General features: G+C 41.5%; 1 protein-coding gene and 1 pseudogene across 3 annotated transcripts in view; one reads left to right on the top strand and one right to left on the bottom strand.

Moving 5' to 3' along the window:
- The window catches only part of RAVER2 (ribonucleoprotein, PTB binding 2), a 108,534-nt gene extending 95,439 nt beyond the window's left edge, over positions 1-13,095 (bottom strand). For all 3 annotated transcript variants that reach the window (XM_037043360.1, XM_037043361.1, XM_037043358.1), the window contains exon 1: positions 12,712-13,095. In XM_037043360.1, the coding sequence (XP_036899255.1) occupies positions 12,712-12,948 (237 nt within the window). In that variant the 5' untranslated portion in view covers positions 12,949-13,095. The remainder of the gene's footprint in view (positions 1-12,711) is intronic.
- Positions 13,096-18,554: 5,459 nt separating this feature from the next.
- Positions 18,555-19,013, top strand: LOC118985639 (40S ribosomal protein S18-like; annotated as a pseudogene).
- The last annotated feature ends 254 nt before the right edge of the window (positions 19,014-19,267 follow it).

Below are 19,267 nucleotides of genomic sequence, written 5' to 3' on the forward strand. Positions count from 1 at the left end.
TACACTGTGTAGCTTAAGCAATGCATACTGGTTTTCTCCGAGTTCTGTGAGCTAGAATTCCAAGAAGAAAGTTCTAGCTGACTTGGTTTCTGGTGAGGGCTCCCTTCCTGGTTTGCAGACGGCCACCTCCTCCCTGTGTCCCCACACGGCCTTTCTTCGGGGCTTATGCGTGTGCAGGTGTGTGTGTGTGGGGGTGAGACACAGAGCAGGGAGTTCATTCTGTCATGTCTTTTTTTGTAAGGACACCAATTCTATCTGATCGGGGCTTTACTCTTATAACCTTATTTGATTAATTCCATAGAGTCTCCATGTCCAAACATAGCCACAGTGGGAGTGAGGGCTTTAACATATAAATTTGGGGAAACACAAGCATCTAGTCCATAACAGGTACCTTCATGAAATAGCTGATTCTAAGGCTGAAGCACAGAAAGTACAAAGTAAACTACAACATCTTGTTGTGTCAAAAACAAGTTTAAGATGATGATCTAAGAGCCTTGAAGAAACTCTCAGTGCCCAAATGTGAAATATTTGGGTACCAAAATACCCATAGTAAAGTGGAGTATAACCCATAGAACAACATGGGAAACCATGAGCCTATTTTTACATAAATTAATAAATGAATAAATTGAACACTTGAAGGCAAACAAAATTATTTACAGTCTTAATTAAAGTATCTCCTCTCCAAAGCCTTATTATTTAAGAAAGGAGAAAACTTTCCCTGGAGAAGCTCAGTGTGTATTACTTAATTAAGTAATTAATTTGAGTGTGGGGAAGGAAGCAGGGGGTGGGGGAAGAAAGGGAGACAGAGAGAGAGAGAGAGAGAGAGAGACAGGGAGAGAGAGAGAAAGAGAGAGAGACAGGGAGAAAGACAGGGAGGGAGAGAGAGAGACAGGGGGGGGAGAGAGACAGGGAGAAAGAGAGAGACAGGGGGAGGGAGAGAGAGAGAGAGACAGGGAGAGAGAGAGAGACAGGGAGAGAGAGAGAGACAGGGATAGAGAGAGAGACAGGGATAGAGAGAGAGACAGGGATAGAGAGAGAGACAGGGATAGAGAGAGAGACAGGGAGGGAGAGAGACAGACAGACAGACAGGGAGGGAGACAGGGAGAGAGAGAGACAGGGATAGAGAGAGAGAGAGAGACAGGGATAGAGAGAGAGAGAGAGAGACAGCCAGACAGGGAGGGAGACAGGGAGGGAGAGAGAGAGAGAGATGGGGGAGAGGGAGAGAGAGGGAGAAAGGGAGAGAGACGGGGGAGGGGAGGGGAAGAGGGAGGGAGGGAGGGAGAGAGAGACAGGGAGAGAGACAGAGAGACAGGGAGAGAGACAGGGGGAGAGAGAGAGACTGGGAGGGAGAGAGACAGAGAGATGGGGGAGAGAGGCATCGACTGGTTTCATCTCGTACACACCCCACCAACTAGGAACAGAACCTACAACTTAGGCATGTGCCCTGACCAGGGATGGAACCTGCAGTCTCCTGGTGTACAGGACAACCCTCCAACTGAGCCATTCCAGCCAGAGCTTGCTAGGTGCTACTTTAATAAAAATCAATCAAAATGATCAAAGTTAACTTTACCAACAATAAGACGAATCTAAAATATGCACCCCGCCCATGATATTTCTGCCAAGGGTACACAACTTGAATCTAATCATGAAGAAACTTCAGACAAACCCGAACTGAAGGACAGTCTACAAAGTGGCCTGTAATCTTCAAAAGGGTCAAGGTCATAAAGGTGAAGGAAAGATTGAGGAGCTATTCCAGACTGAAGACAACTGAAGAGACATGACAACAGAACACAATACGCGATTCTGAAGCTGCTCCTTCCACTAAAAAAGGTATCAATGGGACAAACGGCAAAACTTAGCCACAACCTGAGGATCAGACTGAATATTTTGATTTTTGTGGTAGTAATGTAGGTTATGTCAGATAACGTCCAAATTTGTAGGAAACGCACAATAAACGCTCAGGGAGGTAGGCCATCAGGTCAGTGCTGGTCTCACACAATTCAGGGAAAAAAGACCTCTGTGCTGTACGTACAGTCCCGCACCACAGAATGGTGTCTGAGTCCACGATGGGCCACACATATGACAGGGGTCCTGTAAGGTTATAAAGGACCAGAAAAACTCCCATCACGTAACGATGCTGTAACCATTCTAACAGCACAGTGTTACCTACGCACAACTCCTATGTTTGTGATACCGGTGCAAACAAACGCACTGTGACGCCAGTGTTGTGTGTACAGCACACAACACCCAATAATGATAACAAACAACTGTAACTGGTTTTTGTGGTTGCCGTACTACACTTCTTATCATTATTTCAGAGCGCTCATTCTACCTACAAAAAAAGTTTGCAGTAAACGGTGTGCTGTATTGCACTGCAGCAGCCCCATACACCACACCTTTATTTTGCTCTGACTTGTACCACTTTTCTCTTGTGCTTGATTTAATCTGTATAGTAACACACTGTACAGGTTTGTAGCCTAGGAACAGCAGGCGGTACCATAAGGTCCAGGCATGTAGTAGGTTCTATCGTCCAGGTTTGTGTACGTGCACTCTACGATGCTTGCAAAATGATGAAATCGCCTTACGACACGTTTCTCAGAGTAGCTGTATTGTACTTACAGGTTTTCTATAGGCTTACATTATTTCAAAATATGAGACTTCAGATTCACGTCTAGATCAGGTGGCTAAAAACCTACCAGGAATAAAGTCAGAGAACTGGAGACTAGTCTGGAATCAAAAGCAAGCAGTTAAACTTGCAAGTAATAAAAGATCCAAAGTCCAGGAAGTAAAGGTAAGCTGGGAACTAAGAGTAGATAATGACTATGAGGAAAGGTAGCAAAACTGAGTAGCTGGGGCAAAGGGGGTTGGGTGGGATGGAGGGTGGGGTGCTGCTGGGTGTGGTGAGGAAGAGAGACAAAACTATGCATGCAAATACAGGCTAAAACTAATTCAATGAATTCTAATGCTACGTTAGCATTCAGGCGGTAACAAATGTTTAACAGAAAGCTTCAAACACACAAAGAAAATGCGCAAAAAAAAAAAAGAAAAAGAAAATGTGCAAGCACAGGGAAGAGGGAAATAAGTTCACAAATCTAAAGATAATGATGGTAAACAAGCACAAAATTAAGCACCAAATGCCTGGAAAAACAAGTTTAGTAACTCAGTGAGTGAGGGACTCACAAATCTTAACAAATAAAATGTTTTTCCTTAGCAATAAATACTTATTGTGAAGAACACTGAACAGAAAAAAATAACAGTCTTGACATGTTGCAACAAGAAACATTTTTTGCATCAATCTTTGACTTTTAATAAATGCTAAGGAGGAAATGGTAAACATAATTCCTTGTAAAGCTCTTAGGAAAAACTTTTTTTTAAAGACTTTTTTTCATTTTGCTCAGATTTTGTTTATTTATTTTTAGTAAAGGAAAGGGAGGAAGAGACACATCAATAGGTGGTTGTCTCTTGAGCGCCCCCTACTGGGGACCTGGCCTGCAACTTAGACATGTGTCCTGACTGGGAATCAAACTGACAACCCTTTGGTTTGCAGTCCTGTGCTCAATCCACTGAGCCACACCAGCTATGACAGGAAAATCTTTTGGGGGCATCTTTTGTTTCAGGCACAGTGTGCTGGGGGCCCAGAGAACAAGGAACTTGTACCTCAAACATGATGTGACACTGCTGACTTTTTAAGAAAGAGTATTAAGGAGGCTAATTTATATTCTTGCCCAGTAGAAGATCATCCCACCTACACCTAAAACTGCCCAGTGCAGTTTTTTTTAAAATTCTTCTCAAGAAGCCACTTCAGATCTGCTTCAGTGGTCCAAACACAGCTGAAGTCCCAACAACATGATGAGAACTACACTGGTCTGGAATGTGCTTCTCAACCTGGTCTACAATCTCCAGTGACATCAGGGACAAATTACAAGAATTCCATAATCCCTTAAAATTACAAGCAAAATTTTATATGGCTATGAATATTAGCTTTTTTTAGAGAGGGTTTACAGCTTTCAACTAACTCATAAGCCATAAACAATTGACTGAATAATTGTTAAGTGAACCAAGTAACTTCACTGTCAAAGAAGAAAAGTCTCACAATGCAAAATGTGTTCCTTTTACCAAGTAATCCTGAGAGCTTGCCACATGTCAGAGAAAACTAATAGAAATACAGTATTTCAGAACAAAAAGACGAAATGAAATTCCCCTTCTGTTTTAAATTTCCCCTGGAACAGTGTGTCAGGTTGTAGGTTTTACACTGGTGATACAAAGTTAATTATATGATGGCTGTCTTTTCAAACACAATACAGCATCTGCACCCAGGAACTGCAGTGTAGGGTAAGGTATGAGCTCTAGAATCAGATGTTATTTCTTCTCTGTTCTACCACTAATCAGCTGACTTACCTTGGACAAATATCTTGACATTCATTTTGCTTCTCCATCTCTCTATCAATAAAATGGAAATAAAAAACTGTGATCCCACAGCCTTGAAATGAAGATTAAATATAATATAAACAAAATACAACGTACAATGCCTGGCAACAGCAGAAACCCAATAAATAAAGGTTATTTTTATTACAGCTATCCAGAAGAAAGAATGTGTTCTGGCTGCGGGATTACTGGGAGATCTCAACTGGACAACCATGCTCAGTTTTGGGGGCCACATTTTAAGAGATGCAAGGACAAAGTGACAGTGGTATGTGTTCAGAGAAAAACACAAGGTGGAACAAAAGTCGGTGTACAGCTGTTCATATGGTAATAATACAATAATGAATAAATAATGATATTGGGTTGGCCAAAGAGTCTGTTTTTTCTTCATAAAAATAAAAGGTACATTTTTCATTTTTAGCAGTAAGTTTACTGACTTGAATATTTTGACTATGTTGACTACCTCCCACCTGGTATAACACTGACTGTTCTCAATTAATGTCTCAATTTGATCGTTATCAACCTCAACTGCCGTACCCAACTGGGGAACGTTGTCCAATAAGAAATCTCCAGCGTGAAACTTCGCAAACCACTTTTGACATGTTTGATCAATCACCAAACCTTCTCCATGCACTGCACAAATCTTCACTTGTATCTCAGGTGTGTTTTCACCTTTCTTAAAATAATAAAGCACAATATGCCAAAATATTGCATATTTCATTCCGTCTTCAATATTAAAACAGCTACACAAAAATTCACAAATTTTGATTTTTCTTAATGCATGTTGATGTGACAGCTGTCATACAATACAGTCTAACAAAATTTTTTCAAATGAAGTAAAGACAACTAAGTGCTACCATCTTGCAGAAAAAAACTTTTTGAGCAACCCAATAAGATGGTTAGGAAACTTGGGACTCATGCCCTGAAAACTAGTGGTTTGAAGGAACTGAAGTTATAAGTCAAAAAAATTACCATAAATTCTCTATGTTATTTGAGGGGAGAAACTGAATCAAGAAATCAAAATTTCAGAGAAACAAATTTTACATACTCAATACAAATACGAAGTTCGTAACAAAGAAAGCTGTCTGAAGATGGAGTAGAATACTTTACACGGCAATGATCTCTTTGAAACTAAAGGTGTTAAAATGTGTTAGAATTCATGTGCTGAGGACTCTGTAAATTGAATTCATGTATTAAGCAAAACACTTAGATGAAATGTCTTCTACCAACATTTCCAATACTGACACTTGTTTTTTAATTAAAAGTCTATATTAGTTAGTATACTACTGGTTGGTATTAACATAAAACCTAAATTGAAATTAATAAAACAATAAAGGGAATTCAGTGGCTTTCATAACTAAGAAATGCAAAGGTAGTCAAGCTTCAGAAATAGCTTGATCAAGGCTCCACCTCAGCTTCCCTACTTTTTCTACCCCCTGCCAGGTTAGTCATCCTTTGGATGTCTAGTCTGTCCTCAGACTGTCAGCTGCAACCAGGCTGATATGTCTCTGCATTCACATGCAGTGGGAAGAAAGAGAATCACGTACCCTAACAGCCAAACAAAAGTCCTAGGCTTCTCTGTTACACCAGGCTGAAAGCATCAGCGTGGCCAAAGGATGACCATTTATTCACTGGCTCAGTTCCCAGCTACTGCCCATCTTTTAACCAATTTCAATGACAGAAGGGAAAAAATCTTGTTTGTTCATTTATGTCACCCTTACAGATGGGGAGAGGGATAAACTCACACAAATCATTTAGTTGCTAAATAATGAGGGAGGAGGAGGTCCTCAAAGGAAAATCTGGGTGCTGTTAAGAAAATCAAGAGGGTAAACGGAGGTAAACGGAGACTGCGTAGGTAACAGTACCGCTCCCAGCAAGAACAGATGGCCCACTCAAAAACAAGGTGATTGGATCGAATTTTTTTACAGAGACTATCTACAAAGGTTGGGGGGAGGGGGAGGGGAAATCCCATTATTAGCAACAGTCTTCTACAACCCCCAGGCCTAAGGGGAATGAATGATTACAGCCAGGTGAAGAGCTTAGCTGCATGGAAAGCACCGCTGGACAGAAACCCTGCGTGCCTTCTGAAAGAGGAAACAGCCAAGTCACAGTAACCTAGCAGAGAGGGAGCTGGGTGAGTAAGTGCTCCTCGCTCTCTCCCCTGCAGCCTTTGATCTCCCACTAGTGGATCTGGCCAAATGCAACCAGAAGCCAGAGGATGAGAAAGCCTTGTCAGTGCGATGCCCAGTACAGGGTAGTTTCCCAGGACACAGAACGGGTAGAGACAGATGTGGAGGAGCAAATGTAAGCTATCCAGCACAGGAACTGAGGATGACCCACTGCGGATAATCATGAGGCAAAAGTCACAGATGAGTGTTCAATCTCCCCACTTCCCACGTAGCACCCCTCTCAGTGCCTGGTCCCCTTAGAATAAGGCAGTTGCCTCCTTAAGCAAACAAAATACAAACAGAGCCAAAGTCCCTAGTAAGCAATTTGACAATCCTAAAATTTAGATAATTTTGGTTTTTTACTTACAGTTCTTCAATTTGCTTGCTTCAGCTCTGCTGAGTATAGTTAAGCAATACAGCTTTTGCCCACAGATAAGAAATAAGCAAATGGGCTGGAGACCCCTAAGGGTCACTATTGGTAAGGTAGGGAAGATAAGAATTAAGAGACAAACTCAGGAGGTTAGCAAATAGCGTCCCATCAGAGTTGATCTCATTAATGCTTCCCTGATCTGAATCTTGTTTATTTAAAGAGCAATTCCCTTAAATGCAGCTGCTTCTTGAGCCTCTGACATAAGATACAGGTGTACCATCAATGACTGGAACCTGGGAGAGTCTCTGCTCTGGACAAAGCTGATTAGATATTGCTGCACTATTTAATCTGACACTTCAGAAACATCAGAGCCTAAATCGATGTTAAAATGCTAGCTGCCAAAACTGAATGCCACCTACCATATTCTTTCTATGGGAAAACACGTCGTTTAAGTCCAAAATTAACTTTTAAGCATTAGGAAATGGTCTATAAATCACCTGAGACTTCTTTGGACTGCCTATTAGCACACCTAGCATCAAGATGCTAACCACAACGTGCTCCTCTTCTGGAATGTTTTCAGAGCAGAGAACAAGCACAGCTGAAATGTTTTAAGCATTTCTGCCAAGACTAAAAACTTGGAGCCAGCGGAGTTGCAGAACTCGAGAAGGATATTCCTCAAGCAGCTTTCAGTGCCCTTGCTACCTTGGAAATAGGGCATTAAAACACACGGAATAGAGGTAAAACCCACATTCAATTCTGATTAACTACATTAGAAAAGAAAGTAACATATACATAATTTTAAGTAGTATAAACTACACTAAGAAAAGTAACTTCTGGAAGTAAGCAAAATGGCATTCTCAATGGAAAAAAAAGAGAATAATTTCCAAGCCTGAAGACATCCCAGTAATGTCAGAAAAGTGGTAATAGCTGTCCTTTAAAAAGAGGCAATGATACTGAATACAGTGTTAGCCAAAGCAAATAATGTATATTTTTCTTTTTTTAAAAGATTTTATTTATTTATTTTCAGAGAGAGAGAGAGGAAGGGAAGGAGAAAGAGAGAGAGAGAAACATCAATGTGTGGTTGCCTCTCATGTGCCCCCAACTGGGGACCTGGCCCGAAACCCAGGCATGTGCCCTGACTGTGAATGGAACCGGTGACCCCTTAGTTCACAGGCTGACACTCAATCCACTGAGCCGCACCAGCCAGGGCCAAATGATGTACATTTTTCAACTCCACAGTTAAAGAACACAAAGCATTTTAAAAAGTTCTACTGTTTTTTGAAATATAAAAGAAAAATTAGAATAGGCAGCTTGTAAAAAGAAAATCAACCAGGTTCCTACATTTGGTGGTTTGTTATTCTAAAAAGTGCCTGGTTGATAATACTATGCTTTCAAATACACCTCTGGGAATTGATGTCAAGCTTCTCAATTAACTACCACAACAGACTACCTTGAAATGAAAGTTAATAATGCACAAAGTGAGACAATAGAATGTTTCTTCTATTACTGATCTTGGCTACTAGCCTGAAGCACTTCACACTTTTTTCTAACGCACAATAAAATCTCTTTTAGATTTCACCATAAACACAACAAAAACGAAATACATACCACACATTCAGCATGTAAGGAAAAAACTGAGTGAATTCAAGTGATATAGGAAATATACATCACTATTTTCTCCATTTTGAAACCCCAGTGACAATGCTATTGAAACACAACAAGATTAACCATAAAAATAAACAATCCATAGAAATGCAATAAAAACACACATTAGGGCATTACCTTAACTAACTGTAATTCTAAGTTCGGAGTTGCAAAAGATTACTCACACACACACACACACACACACACACAATGGCTATTCTGAATAAGAACCAATGTTCACAACATTGTTATTATTCACTATAATTATAATAATTATAAATATTATTTGCAATGAACCAATCACTATAATTACATTCCAAAACATTAACATTCAAAGACATGACTATAAATATCCGAATCACACTGGTATAAAGGACTTGGAGATCTAGGTATCTTACCAAACTACAGTAGAATCCAATGCAGGTCTAGTAAGAAACGAGAGTAAAAATATAGGCAGGGGCCAAGTCACAAACTGCCTACAATCTTAGTTTTCCAACCTATCATGTCATGCTTTCCAACATGAGTTCTGAGTGCTTCATGGTAACATAGGAGTATAAAAAAACTACAGGTTAAATATAATGCATCTTCCACAAGTGTAAGTTCATGGAAAAAATGTGGAGGGAAGTAAAAAACAAGTTTAAGTCGCTGTTTTTATATAAAGTCCAGTTGCACTAGACATAAAATTATGATTTTTTCCAACAGAATATCAATCTTCAAAGGAATTTTATTCTTATAGAAAGCTAAGTCGGGTTCACTATTCCTTACAATTTGAAGAAAAGGGACAAACTGATGAACAATTTGAGGAAAGTCTGAGAAGCAGTGCCAGGAATGCGGGGTCAAAGGATTTTTTGTTTGTTTTTTTAAAGTTGGAGAGTGACATCAGACTTGAGCTTTGAGAAGCTCTCTTAAGAAGATCAGTGAGCGGGACAGGCTAAAACCTAAGGGACAGGTAACAAAACAAAAAATTGGTTATAGTCTGTTTACGAGATGAAAAGGACATGAGCTACAAACTCACCGAGGGCTAGGAGGGTTCAAGAAAGCAGGAGGCTGGCCAGAGGGCACTGGACTGGCTGCACAGTCACGGTTCAATGAGACAGCTTTTGAGAACTTAGTAGTATAAAGGTGTTCTTTTTTTTTTTTAAGAGCTAGTATTTCTAAGGCATTGATACATGTATCTTTAAAAGCTCCCACTTAAAAATAATACTTCCAGTGTGCCCTGTAATCATAGGTGTAAAGTTGTAAGAAGCAATCGTAAATCTGTCATACAAAAAATTAAATAATATTTGAGTAAGACTTATAAAAACTATGTTTAGTAACAATAATACGTGTATTTTCAAAAAGTAAAAAAAAAATTACTGGGCTCCTACAAATCAGTTACTGTTGTAGCTTTTCTGGAGATAGAACCATAAAGCATAAGAACTAGAGTTAGGAATGGCTTTGATCCTTAAAGTGATGTTCTAGAATGAATGAATGAATACACACAGATTCTTCTAGAGAAGATCAAGAAATTTAGTATTTAAAATATCTGATTATTTACAGCTAAACAAAAAGTAGTAACTGTTTTTGAAACCTTCTTAGTAATTTCATAAGAAGGAAACATGGCTGAAAGGCACAAAATAAAACTAAAGTTAAAGCTTCATTCTAAGTTGTCAGTAAAATACAGCCACTAAGAAAAAGACATTAGAATTGTTCAGAAAGAAGATGAAATACCAAAATCCTTGATGAATATATTCACAAAAATATTACAACTTGAGAAAAGGTAGACGAAATAAATATTAACTTTATTGGACAAGTAGAAATAGCAATTCTCAATCTGAAGAATCTAAAGAAAAGTCTTGCTTTTAGAAACTAGAATTCTTTGGTCCATTCTCCTTATTTATGCAACACAGATCACTGACAGTTATGATTGTGATCAGAAAGTTAGGAAAGGTATAAGTTCAAAAGATGACTGAAACTCGACACTTCTCAAACAAATGTTATTTGTAATCAAACACTGATCTGTTTAGATTTTGAAACTACATATCAGAAATATCAAAACCACTTTATCAATATAAAAATCATAGAAAAAATTCTAAGACAAATCTGGACAAGTCTCTAGGTCCTAACAACTTTTTTTTTTGGCTTTTAGAAAAAGAAGCTTCAACTCTCAAAAAACATGCCATGAGACTTAACATAAAAAGATGCTTGGCAGTAAAAGACTCACCTAGACATACAGGTTTTACACCAATTTTATTCCATAGTTTATGCTCGCTACCTTAGAGAAAATCCTAAGATTCAGGCTAACCACAAGTTCACAATAGAGAATGAGTATCTCAAAAATACAAACCAGTATACCAATTCTTGTAAAACCTCCCGCCACCACAGACACCAGGTAATTAAAATTGTTCCTTTTATTAGACACTTGGATCTATTTTTTCATGTCTCTTGAGAAGGGCAGTAAGAAAAAAACAAAGCAAGACTACATAGAACCGTCTAAAATTTGGGATCTAAATATTTTCAGAATGCAAGAAAGTGTGACAAAAATAGATACCATTCTACAAAGGAAATCAACACACGTCCCCATCTCTCTTCTCCTAGATTATCTACACACACAGCTGCTATTTCTTCAATTTGCTTTTTGAAAAATGCCATCTGCCTCTACCAAGCCTCCCTGATTCTGAGCTCCCTTGCTCTCTTCCTCTATTTGCTTGCGGCAGAAAAGGGGCTTCTGTGGAACTGCTCCATTACAGGTGTCCTTACAGGCAGCATCCCGAGACATTACCGACATGATGGGAAGTGGGCAATGACAGATTTGAAAGAGGGGTAACACACAAGGCGACTACAGACTTTTTTACATTGCTTTTTGGAACAAAATGGCCCTTCATGTATACGTGAAGGTATATGGTCCGAAGGTTACATGCTTACGTTTATTGTGAGAGGCTAGATAAGGTCTAATTACATAGTAATGAAGTCCTCGTCTCATAATTTTATGGATTACGGAGAAACTGCCCTGCAATTTTCAACAGCCAAACCACTTGCAATTCTCTGCCTCTGCTACAGGAGAACTACACGAACTGGCCAAAATCTGCAACTACCAGGGCAGCCCACCCTCCCACCCACGCAGATATATAAATTCAAGTTATATATGAAATGTAGACAATTAAGAAAACCCTAAAGAATCAGAGATAAGATCTCTCTCGGTAAAACAAAAATACATAGGTATGCGTACGCACAGGAAAAGAGAGAAGGATTATTATCCCATGCTAACAACGGTTACATTTAAGTATCAGAAATACAGGTGATTTCAATTTCGCCACTTTTCGCTTCTTTGTATATTCTTGCTTTTCTGAATACAATTGCCTATATAACATCGGCAATGCGGAGGGGGCGGGGCGGTGAAGTTAAATGCCGATCTTCTAACCTTAAAGCAACAGTTTTTCTGGTTCATATACGCAAAGTTGCCTATCTTTAAGCTTCCTCGGAGTCACTAAGGGATAAATCCTCCAGCAGTTGGCATGCAGAAAACGGCTGCGAGGCTCCCCAAAGAGGAGTGATAACCTCTTTATTCCAGAGCCTTAGCAAACTGAAGGGGCAGAGTTGTTTCATACAAACTTGGTCAAGTGCTTCAGCAGCAGGAAAACTCACTCCCAGCTATCCCATGAGGCCTTCCCCTCCCCCCACGGCACACCCAGGTCCCGAGGACCCCAGGCGGCACCCTCCCCCTCTCTCAAGGTGCTCCCAAAGACTAACACCCCCAAACTGAGCTCCACATCTCCTTCACCTACTCGCTCCCCGACCCCTCCCCCACTACACACCCGAGGGGCCACAGCAGGAGTGAGCGGGCCGGACTTGGAGGCAGACGCCCCCGATTCCGGTGACCTTGGACAAGCCGCAGAGCCTCTCGGAGCCTCAGTTTCTTATTCTGCGACTCTTACAGGGAGACCTCAGGCTCAGAAACCCAGGTTGGGGGGCGAAAACTACGGACCGTTCTTTAACACTGCACCGACCTCTTCCACTCCCAAACGCTCCAGGCGTCGGGCACCAGCCTGGACGCCCCGGGGGCAGCTTCTCTCCGGAGCCCAGTCCATGAGCCCCCGGGACGCGTCGCCTCCCAGCCCCGTCCCGTACCTGGCAGTTGCTGTCCTGGGGCAGGTTTTTCACCAGGATTTTCCTGCGGTTACTCAGCTCCCGGCGCATCCGCTGCAGCCGCGCGGCCACCTCCTCCGAATGCAGCGCCGAGGGCGCGGGGCCGCTGGCGTCCTCGCAGGTCTCCGCGGAGGGGCCGGACCCGCGCAGCCCCGACCCCGCCACGCCGCCCAGGCCCGCGCCCCCCTCGCCGCCACCGCCTCCCGCCGCCGCCGCCATTTTCCCGGCGCCCCGCGGCTGGCTGCGGGCTCCTCGGGAGGCTCGAGGGGAAGCGGAGAGAGAAAGCGGGAGGAGGCCCGGGCGGGGGCGAGGCGGGCAGAGGCCGCGGAGTGGGCCCAGAAGCGGGGAGGGGGAGGGGAGGCGGCGCCGCAGCCTGCAGCCGGCGGGCGGGAGCGGAAACCTGAGCGCGGAGGAGGAGCCGAGAACCACCTCGCGGGCACCTCCCCCTCGGTCCCCGGTCCCCGGCCCCCGAGCCCCGGCAGCACCCGCCCACGGGACCCAGAGACACCTGTGCGGGCGGGCACGCTCCCCCTCCGGGGCGCGTCGGTGAACTTTGAGGGTGGGGCTCTGGGATGCGCCCCCGCGCCGGCCGCTCCCCGAGGGGGACGCGAATCCTGGGCGCTGGTCCCCGCGCGGCCTCTCCGTGGGACAGCGCACGCCCTCGAAGTTCCCGCGCCGGGGCTGCAAACGCAAATTCAGTCACCCCGAACCTGGGGAGGCACCCTGCTCCGGACCGGAACCCTCCTGCTGCGCACACTTGGCGAAAAAGTTTTAGTTTACAATAAAAAATAAAATTCGAGATTTTGTAGGGAGTACAAGGAGAGATGCCGGAGGAAATATATTTTTGGAAATACCTCACCGCAAAGAATTTTCCGAACTGTGTGTACGAGAAAGCCGGTGCCCGTCACCCGTCTCTCCGTTCCTTTTGTACAGTTCCTAAGACGCACAACCTTGTTGCGTGTGCAACACGCAGAGCAATGCTGAAACCAAGTATAAAATGGGAGAAGAGTAGAGGGCTAGAGAACACGCCAGTGGAATATCATTTTAATTGGCACTTATAAGGAGAGTTGTATTGTTGCACTATTCTTAGTCAAAGTGATGTTATCAGGTTAAACAATCAAGCAGCCTTTGGCACCAGCCAGAGTAACTATTAGCAGGAGGAACTTGTATCTTAAGGGGGTAGCATGCAAATGCAGGAGGGAGGGGAGGAGGAAGTTTGCTTATTAGCATTAATATTATTCCATTAGAAAAACTATTTTAAATAAATGTAAAAAAAAACAAAGTATTTAAAAATACTGTGTATTCAATACTCACACGGTGCCCCGAGGTATTTATAAGTACTTTACATATATTTTATTTACTCTTCACAATAATCCGGTTTTACTTAGTGTTCTATTTTTCTCATTTTACGTATAAAGAAATGGACTCTTGTCTGATTAATTCTCAAGTCTAATGCTCTTCATTATATAAAGAGATTCATCTGCAACCCCAACATGATGACTGCTAATATTCCTGAATTTATTCTCTGCCAGTAGATACTTGTATCATTTAAATGATTCTGTAGTGTATCTGTGTTCATAGCAGCACCAACCATTCCCAACAGCCAGAGTGGAAACAATCCAAATGTCCGTCTACCAATGAACAGATAAGTCATTGCATATACATACAATGAAATATTATTCCGCCATAAAAAGGAATAAAGCACTGCTATAAGGTGGATGCACCTTCAAGCATTAAGCTATGTGAAAGAAGACAGACACAAAAGATCACATATTGTATGATTCCACTTACATGAAAGACCCATAAGTAAACCATTGAGACACACACAGCACAGATGGGGTAGGAGGGAATGGGAAGCGATTACATAGTGTGTACAGGTTTCCTTTCAGGCTAATGAAAATGTTTGGGAGCTATACAGAAGTACAGTGAACCAAGAAAATGAATATACAAAATAGCCACTTAGCTGTTCACTTTAATAGTTGTGATGTGAATTTAACCTCACAAAAAATTTAAATAATATTCTGCAGTTTACAGGTTCATTGCCTGCCTTTTGAAGTACATTTATTTTCTAAGCCTTTTTCTATGTCAATATAACTGAGCCTCATTATTTTTCGTGGCTCTTTACTATTCTGGGTAAAAATTACCGTAATTTCCATCATCAGTCTTCTAGTATTAGACATTTTTATCTATTGTGAAGAGCACTGACATGAATACCTTTGTGTCTACATTCGTGGTCTTAATTTTTCCATTTGATAAAGAACTAGAAGAAAAATTTCTTCATAAAAGAATAAGTATATTTAAAGATTTTTGATTTGGCCCTGGCTGGTGTAGCTCAGTGGATTGAGCACGGGCCTGCGAACCAGAGGATTGCAGTTCAATTCCCAGTTATGGCACATGCTTGGGTTGCAGGCCAGTTCCCGGCAGGGGACACATGATACATTGTGTGTCCTCAGCAGAGGCAACCATACATTGATATTTCTCTCCCTCTCTCCTTCCCTTCCCCTCTAAAGATAAATAAATAAAATATTTAAAAAAAGATTTTTGATTTGTATTTCCAAACCATGTTCTTCAGTTTTCCCTATCACAACCATTGTCTGACAGTGCGCATTTCTCTGCTTGCATCCATAATAAATTGGTGTCAAAATAACATCTCATTTTGAATTTTATTGCCTTGATTTAAAAAGTTACAAACTTTAGCCCTGGCTGGCGTAGCTCAGTGGACTGAGCGTGGGCCTACGAACCAGGCAATCGCGGTTCGATTCCCAGTCAGGGCACATGCCTGGGTTGCAGGCCGGTTCCTTGCAGGCTAACTACCAGCAGGGGATGCACAAAAGGCAACCATACATTGATGCTTCTCTCCCTCTCTTCTTCCCCTCTAAAGATAAATAAATAAAAATAAAAAATAAAAAAAATAAAAAGTTACAAACTTTAAATTCCATTAAGATTTTGTTCTGCAGGCTGAAACATTCTGAGAAGTATATTCTTTTAAGCGGGCAGAAATCGTGAATAGCCTTAGCATATGCTCTGACCTAGAGTCGGTCATTAAGTTTCAGAACATGTATTTATCCAAACGAGTACTGTCTCCTTGACAAACATGTATTAAATCTCTCTATGTGCCAGACAATATATGCAAAGGCACTAATTATACAGAAATAATGAAATAAGGTTTCTGTGTGATAGGGGCTCAGTTTCACTAAGAGAAAATTATATAGTAATTATACATAAACATGATAAATATGTGAACAGAAACGCCAGGAGCATCCCTGGAAAAGTGTGATCTCAGTCCAATTCTAGTGATTGCTTCGCTGAGAATACCTTTCACACTGCTTTTTGGTATTGACTTCAGGCTCTTGGTATTGACTTCAGGCTCTATGGCAAATACTCCCGCATGGTTTTGGTGGTAGTGAGTGTTCATCTCTTACAGATGGGTTTGACTTTTACAAATAATTAAATGTTATTGAAAGCCAAGTCTGGTGAATGAATCAGAGCTATATTATGCTTTGGGGATTATGATTATGTAATGGGGAGGTTGGGGCCTTAAATGGGACATGATTACAATGTTATGAAGTTACTAAACCAATTTTATTAAGTGGCTACTTAGAACTGATCCCACTCCCTGAACAGTATTGCTTTGTCCTGTATGGTGGAGGCTTTCAAATTTTTGACCCAATGCAGTGGGAAATATATTTCACATCACAATCCAGGAAGCCCATACAACCTCAAATTCAGCCCATACAGCTGAAACAAAGATTTCACAAAACAGTATACACTTACCTGATACAGGACACTCCAGTATTTTTCGTTGTATTATATTCCTTTTTAATTGCTAGAGTGACACTAAATTGATTTATGTGCCACACATGAGTTATTATGTTTCGATAAATACTGCTGTAGCTCTCAAATCAACTTTCTTTCCTTATTACATTGGCTCAACTGTTTTCAAGGAATTGAGGGAGGTAACAGAACCTACTGGTTTTTAAACTATTTAACTGCATTGATTATTATTGCCACATGAAAGAAGTAGGTGGAAATTGCAAAGATTTGGGATGCTGCTATAATTCCGAGGAATTCCCCCCATGCAAGCTTTTAGCCCAACTCTCAAAAAAGCAGCTTCTGCGGCAAATTGAAGAAATGTTCTACTGTGAATCTGGAGTACATTCAATCATCAAGCCACAATATATTTACAACACCCACAGGTAACTATCATGATCTCTATAATCTCCTCTTCTTAAAACATGAGCCATGTGCTCACTTTTGTCTTTATTTTTAAAAATATTGGTGGTTATTTTGCATATTTTTAAAGCTCTGTAATGGGGTAAAATGTTGGAGAGGTTTAATAAGTCCCCGTTAATAATAACAATAATAATAATAATAATACAACCTCTTGTATCCAAACAATCTTATGCTTACATATTATGAAAATGTGATAAAAACAAGTATGTGAAAAGACCTTGTAAACTGTAAGAATGATACTTTTAGTTATCATTTACTCATTCAATGCTATATATTAGTTGCCTACAATGTAACGGGTACTGTATAACACACCAGATTGGATTGATTTCTATTCAGAAACGGTCCTTTTCCTGGAGAAAGTAATTGCAACTCAGGAATTTCAAATTGGCTTGACAAATACTATGAATAAAATACTCTTAACAGCACAGAGGGTGTTTGACTTTGACTTCAGGGAAGTTGCCACAAGGAGGGGGGTCTTGAAGGACAAGGAGTTTTCTAGATGATAAGGCCCATGTACTGCAACGGGGAGCAGAGAGACCCAAAGGCATCATCCAAGAGGCCGGCGTGTCCATGAAATAATGAGTTGGGTATTAATTACAGCTGTGGTGCTTTCAGGAGCGTGGCAGGGGATGCAGGAGAAAGGGAGAAGATGCCGTGCCGTGCTAAGAGGTTGATTCCACTTTAAGTCAATGCTTTAGTATGGCATCCGATTGAGTTTTTTAAAAAATAATTCTGACAATAATGGAGAGAATGAATTTAGCAGGTCTGATGTCAGGGAGACAAATTACACATCTTTTGAAACAAAGTAGAAACATCTGAGGGCTTGTCCTGGAGTAGAATGAATAATAAGTACATCAGGCTTGACATGGGTTACCTAAGTAATCTACTCTAGTAAATATACAGAGCTTTTCATAGGTTAAGCTTTTATTCTTTGTTTCAGTTGTTGTTCATAGTATTTGACTTTGAACCCTATAAGCAACATGGCTAGTACATGCCTATTTACCAATGAGGAATCAAAGGCAGAGAAAGTAGCTTGTCCAGTCACATAACAGACAGGGGCCTCGGAATTTCAAGGCAAATGCATCTGATTTTGGAGCCCAGGTTTGTGATGCTGTGCAATTACAGCTGGAGGAAGGGCTGGATTTGTGAGATTTTTTTTTTTCTGTGAGAAAACAGTAGAGCAAAGTAGAAGCAGAATACAGCGATGGAGGGAGCAGGGTCAGGAGTTAAAATACCTGCATTCAATTCTGTGTCGCCAAAGCAAGCTATTTAAAGCCCATGAGAGAATAACTCAAATGCACTAAGCCTCACACCCTTCATCTCACAATAACAGCACCCACAAGGCTGTCATTAGAGGCTATTATGAGAATTAGATGAGGTAACTATAGAAAGGGCTTTGGCAAACAAAGTGCTTAGCTCAAGGGCTCGATAAAAAGGCAGTCATCATAATATCAATGGCAATAACAACAAACATTTATTAATTATTTGTAAAAGTCTTGGTGACGTACTGGGTGTCAGCACAGAGAAAGAAGCGAAGAATGGACTCTCCTCCACAGGAGGCCCACATATGGCCATGGCTGCGGGGGGCAGCCATGTCTCTAGTGATTCCTGAGACGTCCCAGCACATTTCGCGAGTACTCAACACCAACATTGATGGGTGACAGAAAATAGGCCTTGCCATTGCTGCAATGAAGGGTGTGGGGCAAGGATGTGCTCGTGTGGTGTTGGGAAGAGCAGACCCCCACCTCACCCAGAGGGCAGGAGAGCTCACAGAGGATGAGGTGGAACAGGTGATCACCGTTATGCAGAACCCACGCCCGTACAAGATTCCAGACTGGTTCTTGAACAGACAGAAGGATGTGAAGGATGGAAAACACAGCCTGGCCCTGGCCAATGGTCTGGACAACAAACTTCATGAAGACCTGGAGCGGCTGAAGAAAATTCGGGCCCATAGAGGGCTGCACCACTCCTGGGGTCTTCATGTTTGAGGCCAGTACACCAAGACCACAGGCCGCTGGGGTTGCACTGTGGGTGTGTCCATGGAGAAATAAATCTCTAGGCTTTGTCTGTTATTAATTAGTTTATGCAAAATAAAAAGAATGGTATCTTGGTTTCTAATATGAGGGATTAGATAGATGGATGGTAGTGCCGTAGCTAATAAGGGAACAGTTTAGGAAGTAAAGATACCGAGCTCAATTTAGGCATCGACCACGGTGGAATATCTGGACAAAAGCACCCAGTAGACAATCTGAAACTTGTTAGAGAACCAGGTAGTTTTAAAAAAGGAGAGTGCATGAAATCACTC

The sequence above is a fragment of the Sturnira hondurensis genome, unplaced genomic scaffold, assembly GCF_014824575.4.
Source record: "Sturnira hondurensis isolate 20B ecotype Veracruz unplaced genomic scaffold, ASM1482457v3 Scaffold0000648, whole genome shotgun sequence".
Classification (NCBI taxonomy): Eukaryota; Metazoa; Chordata; class Mammalia; order Chiroptera; family Phyllostomidae; genus Sturnira; species Sturnira hondurensis.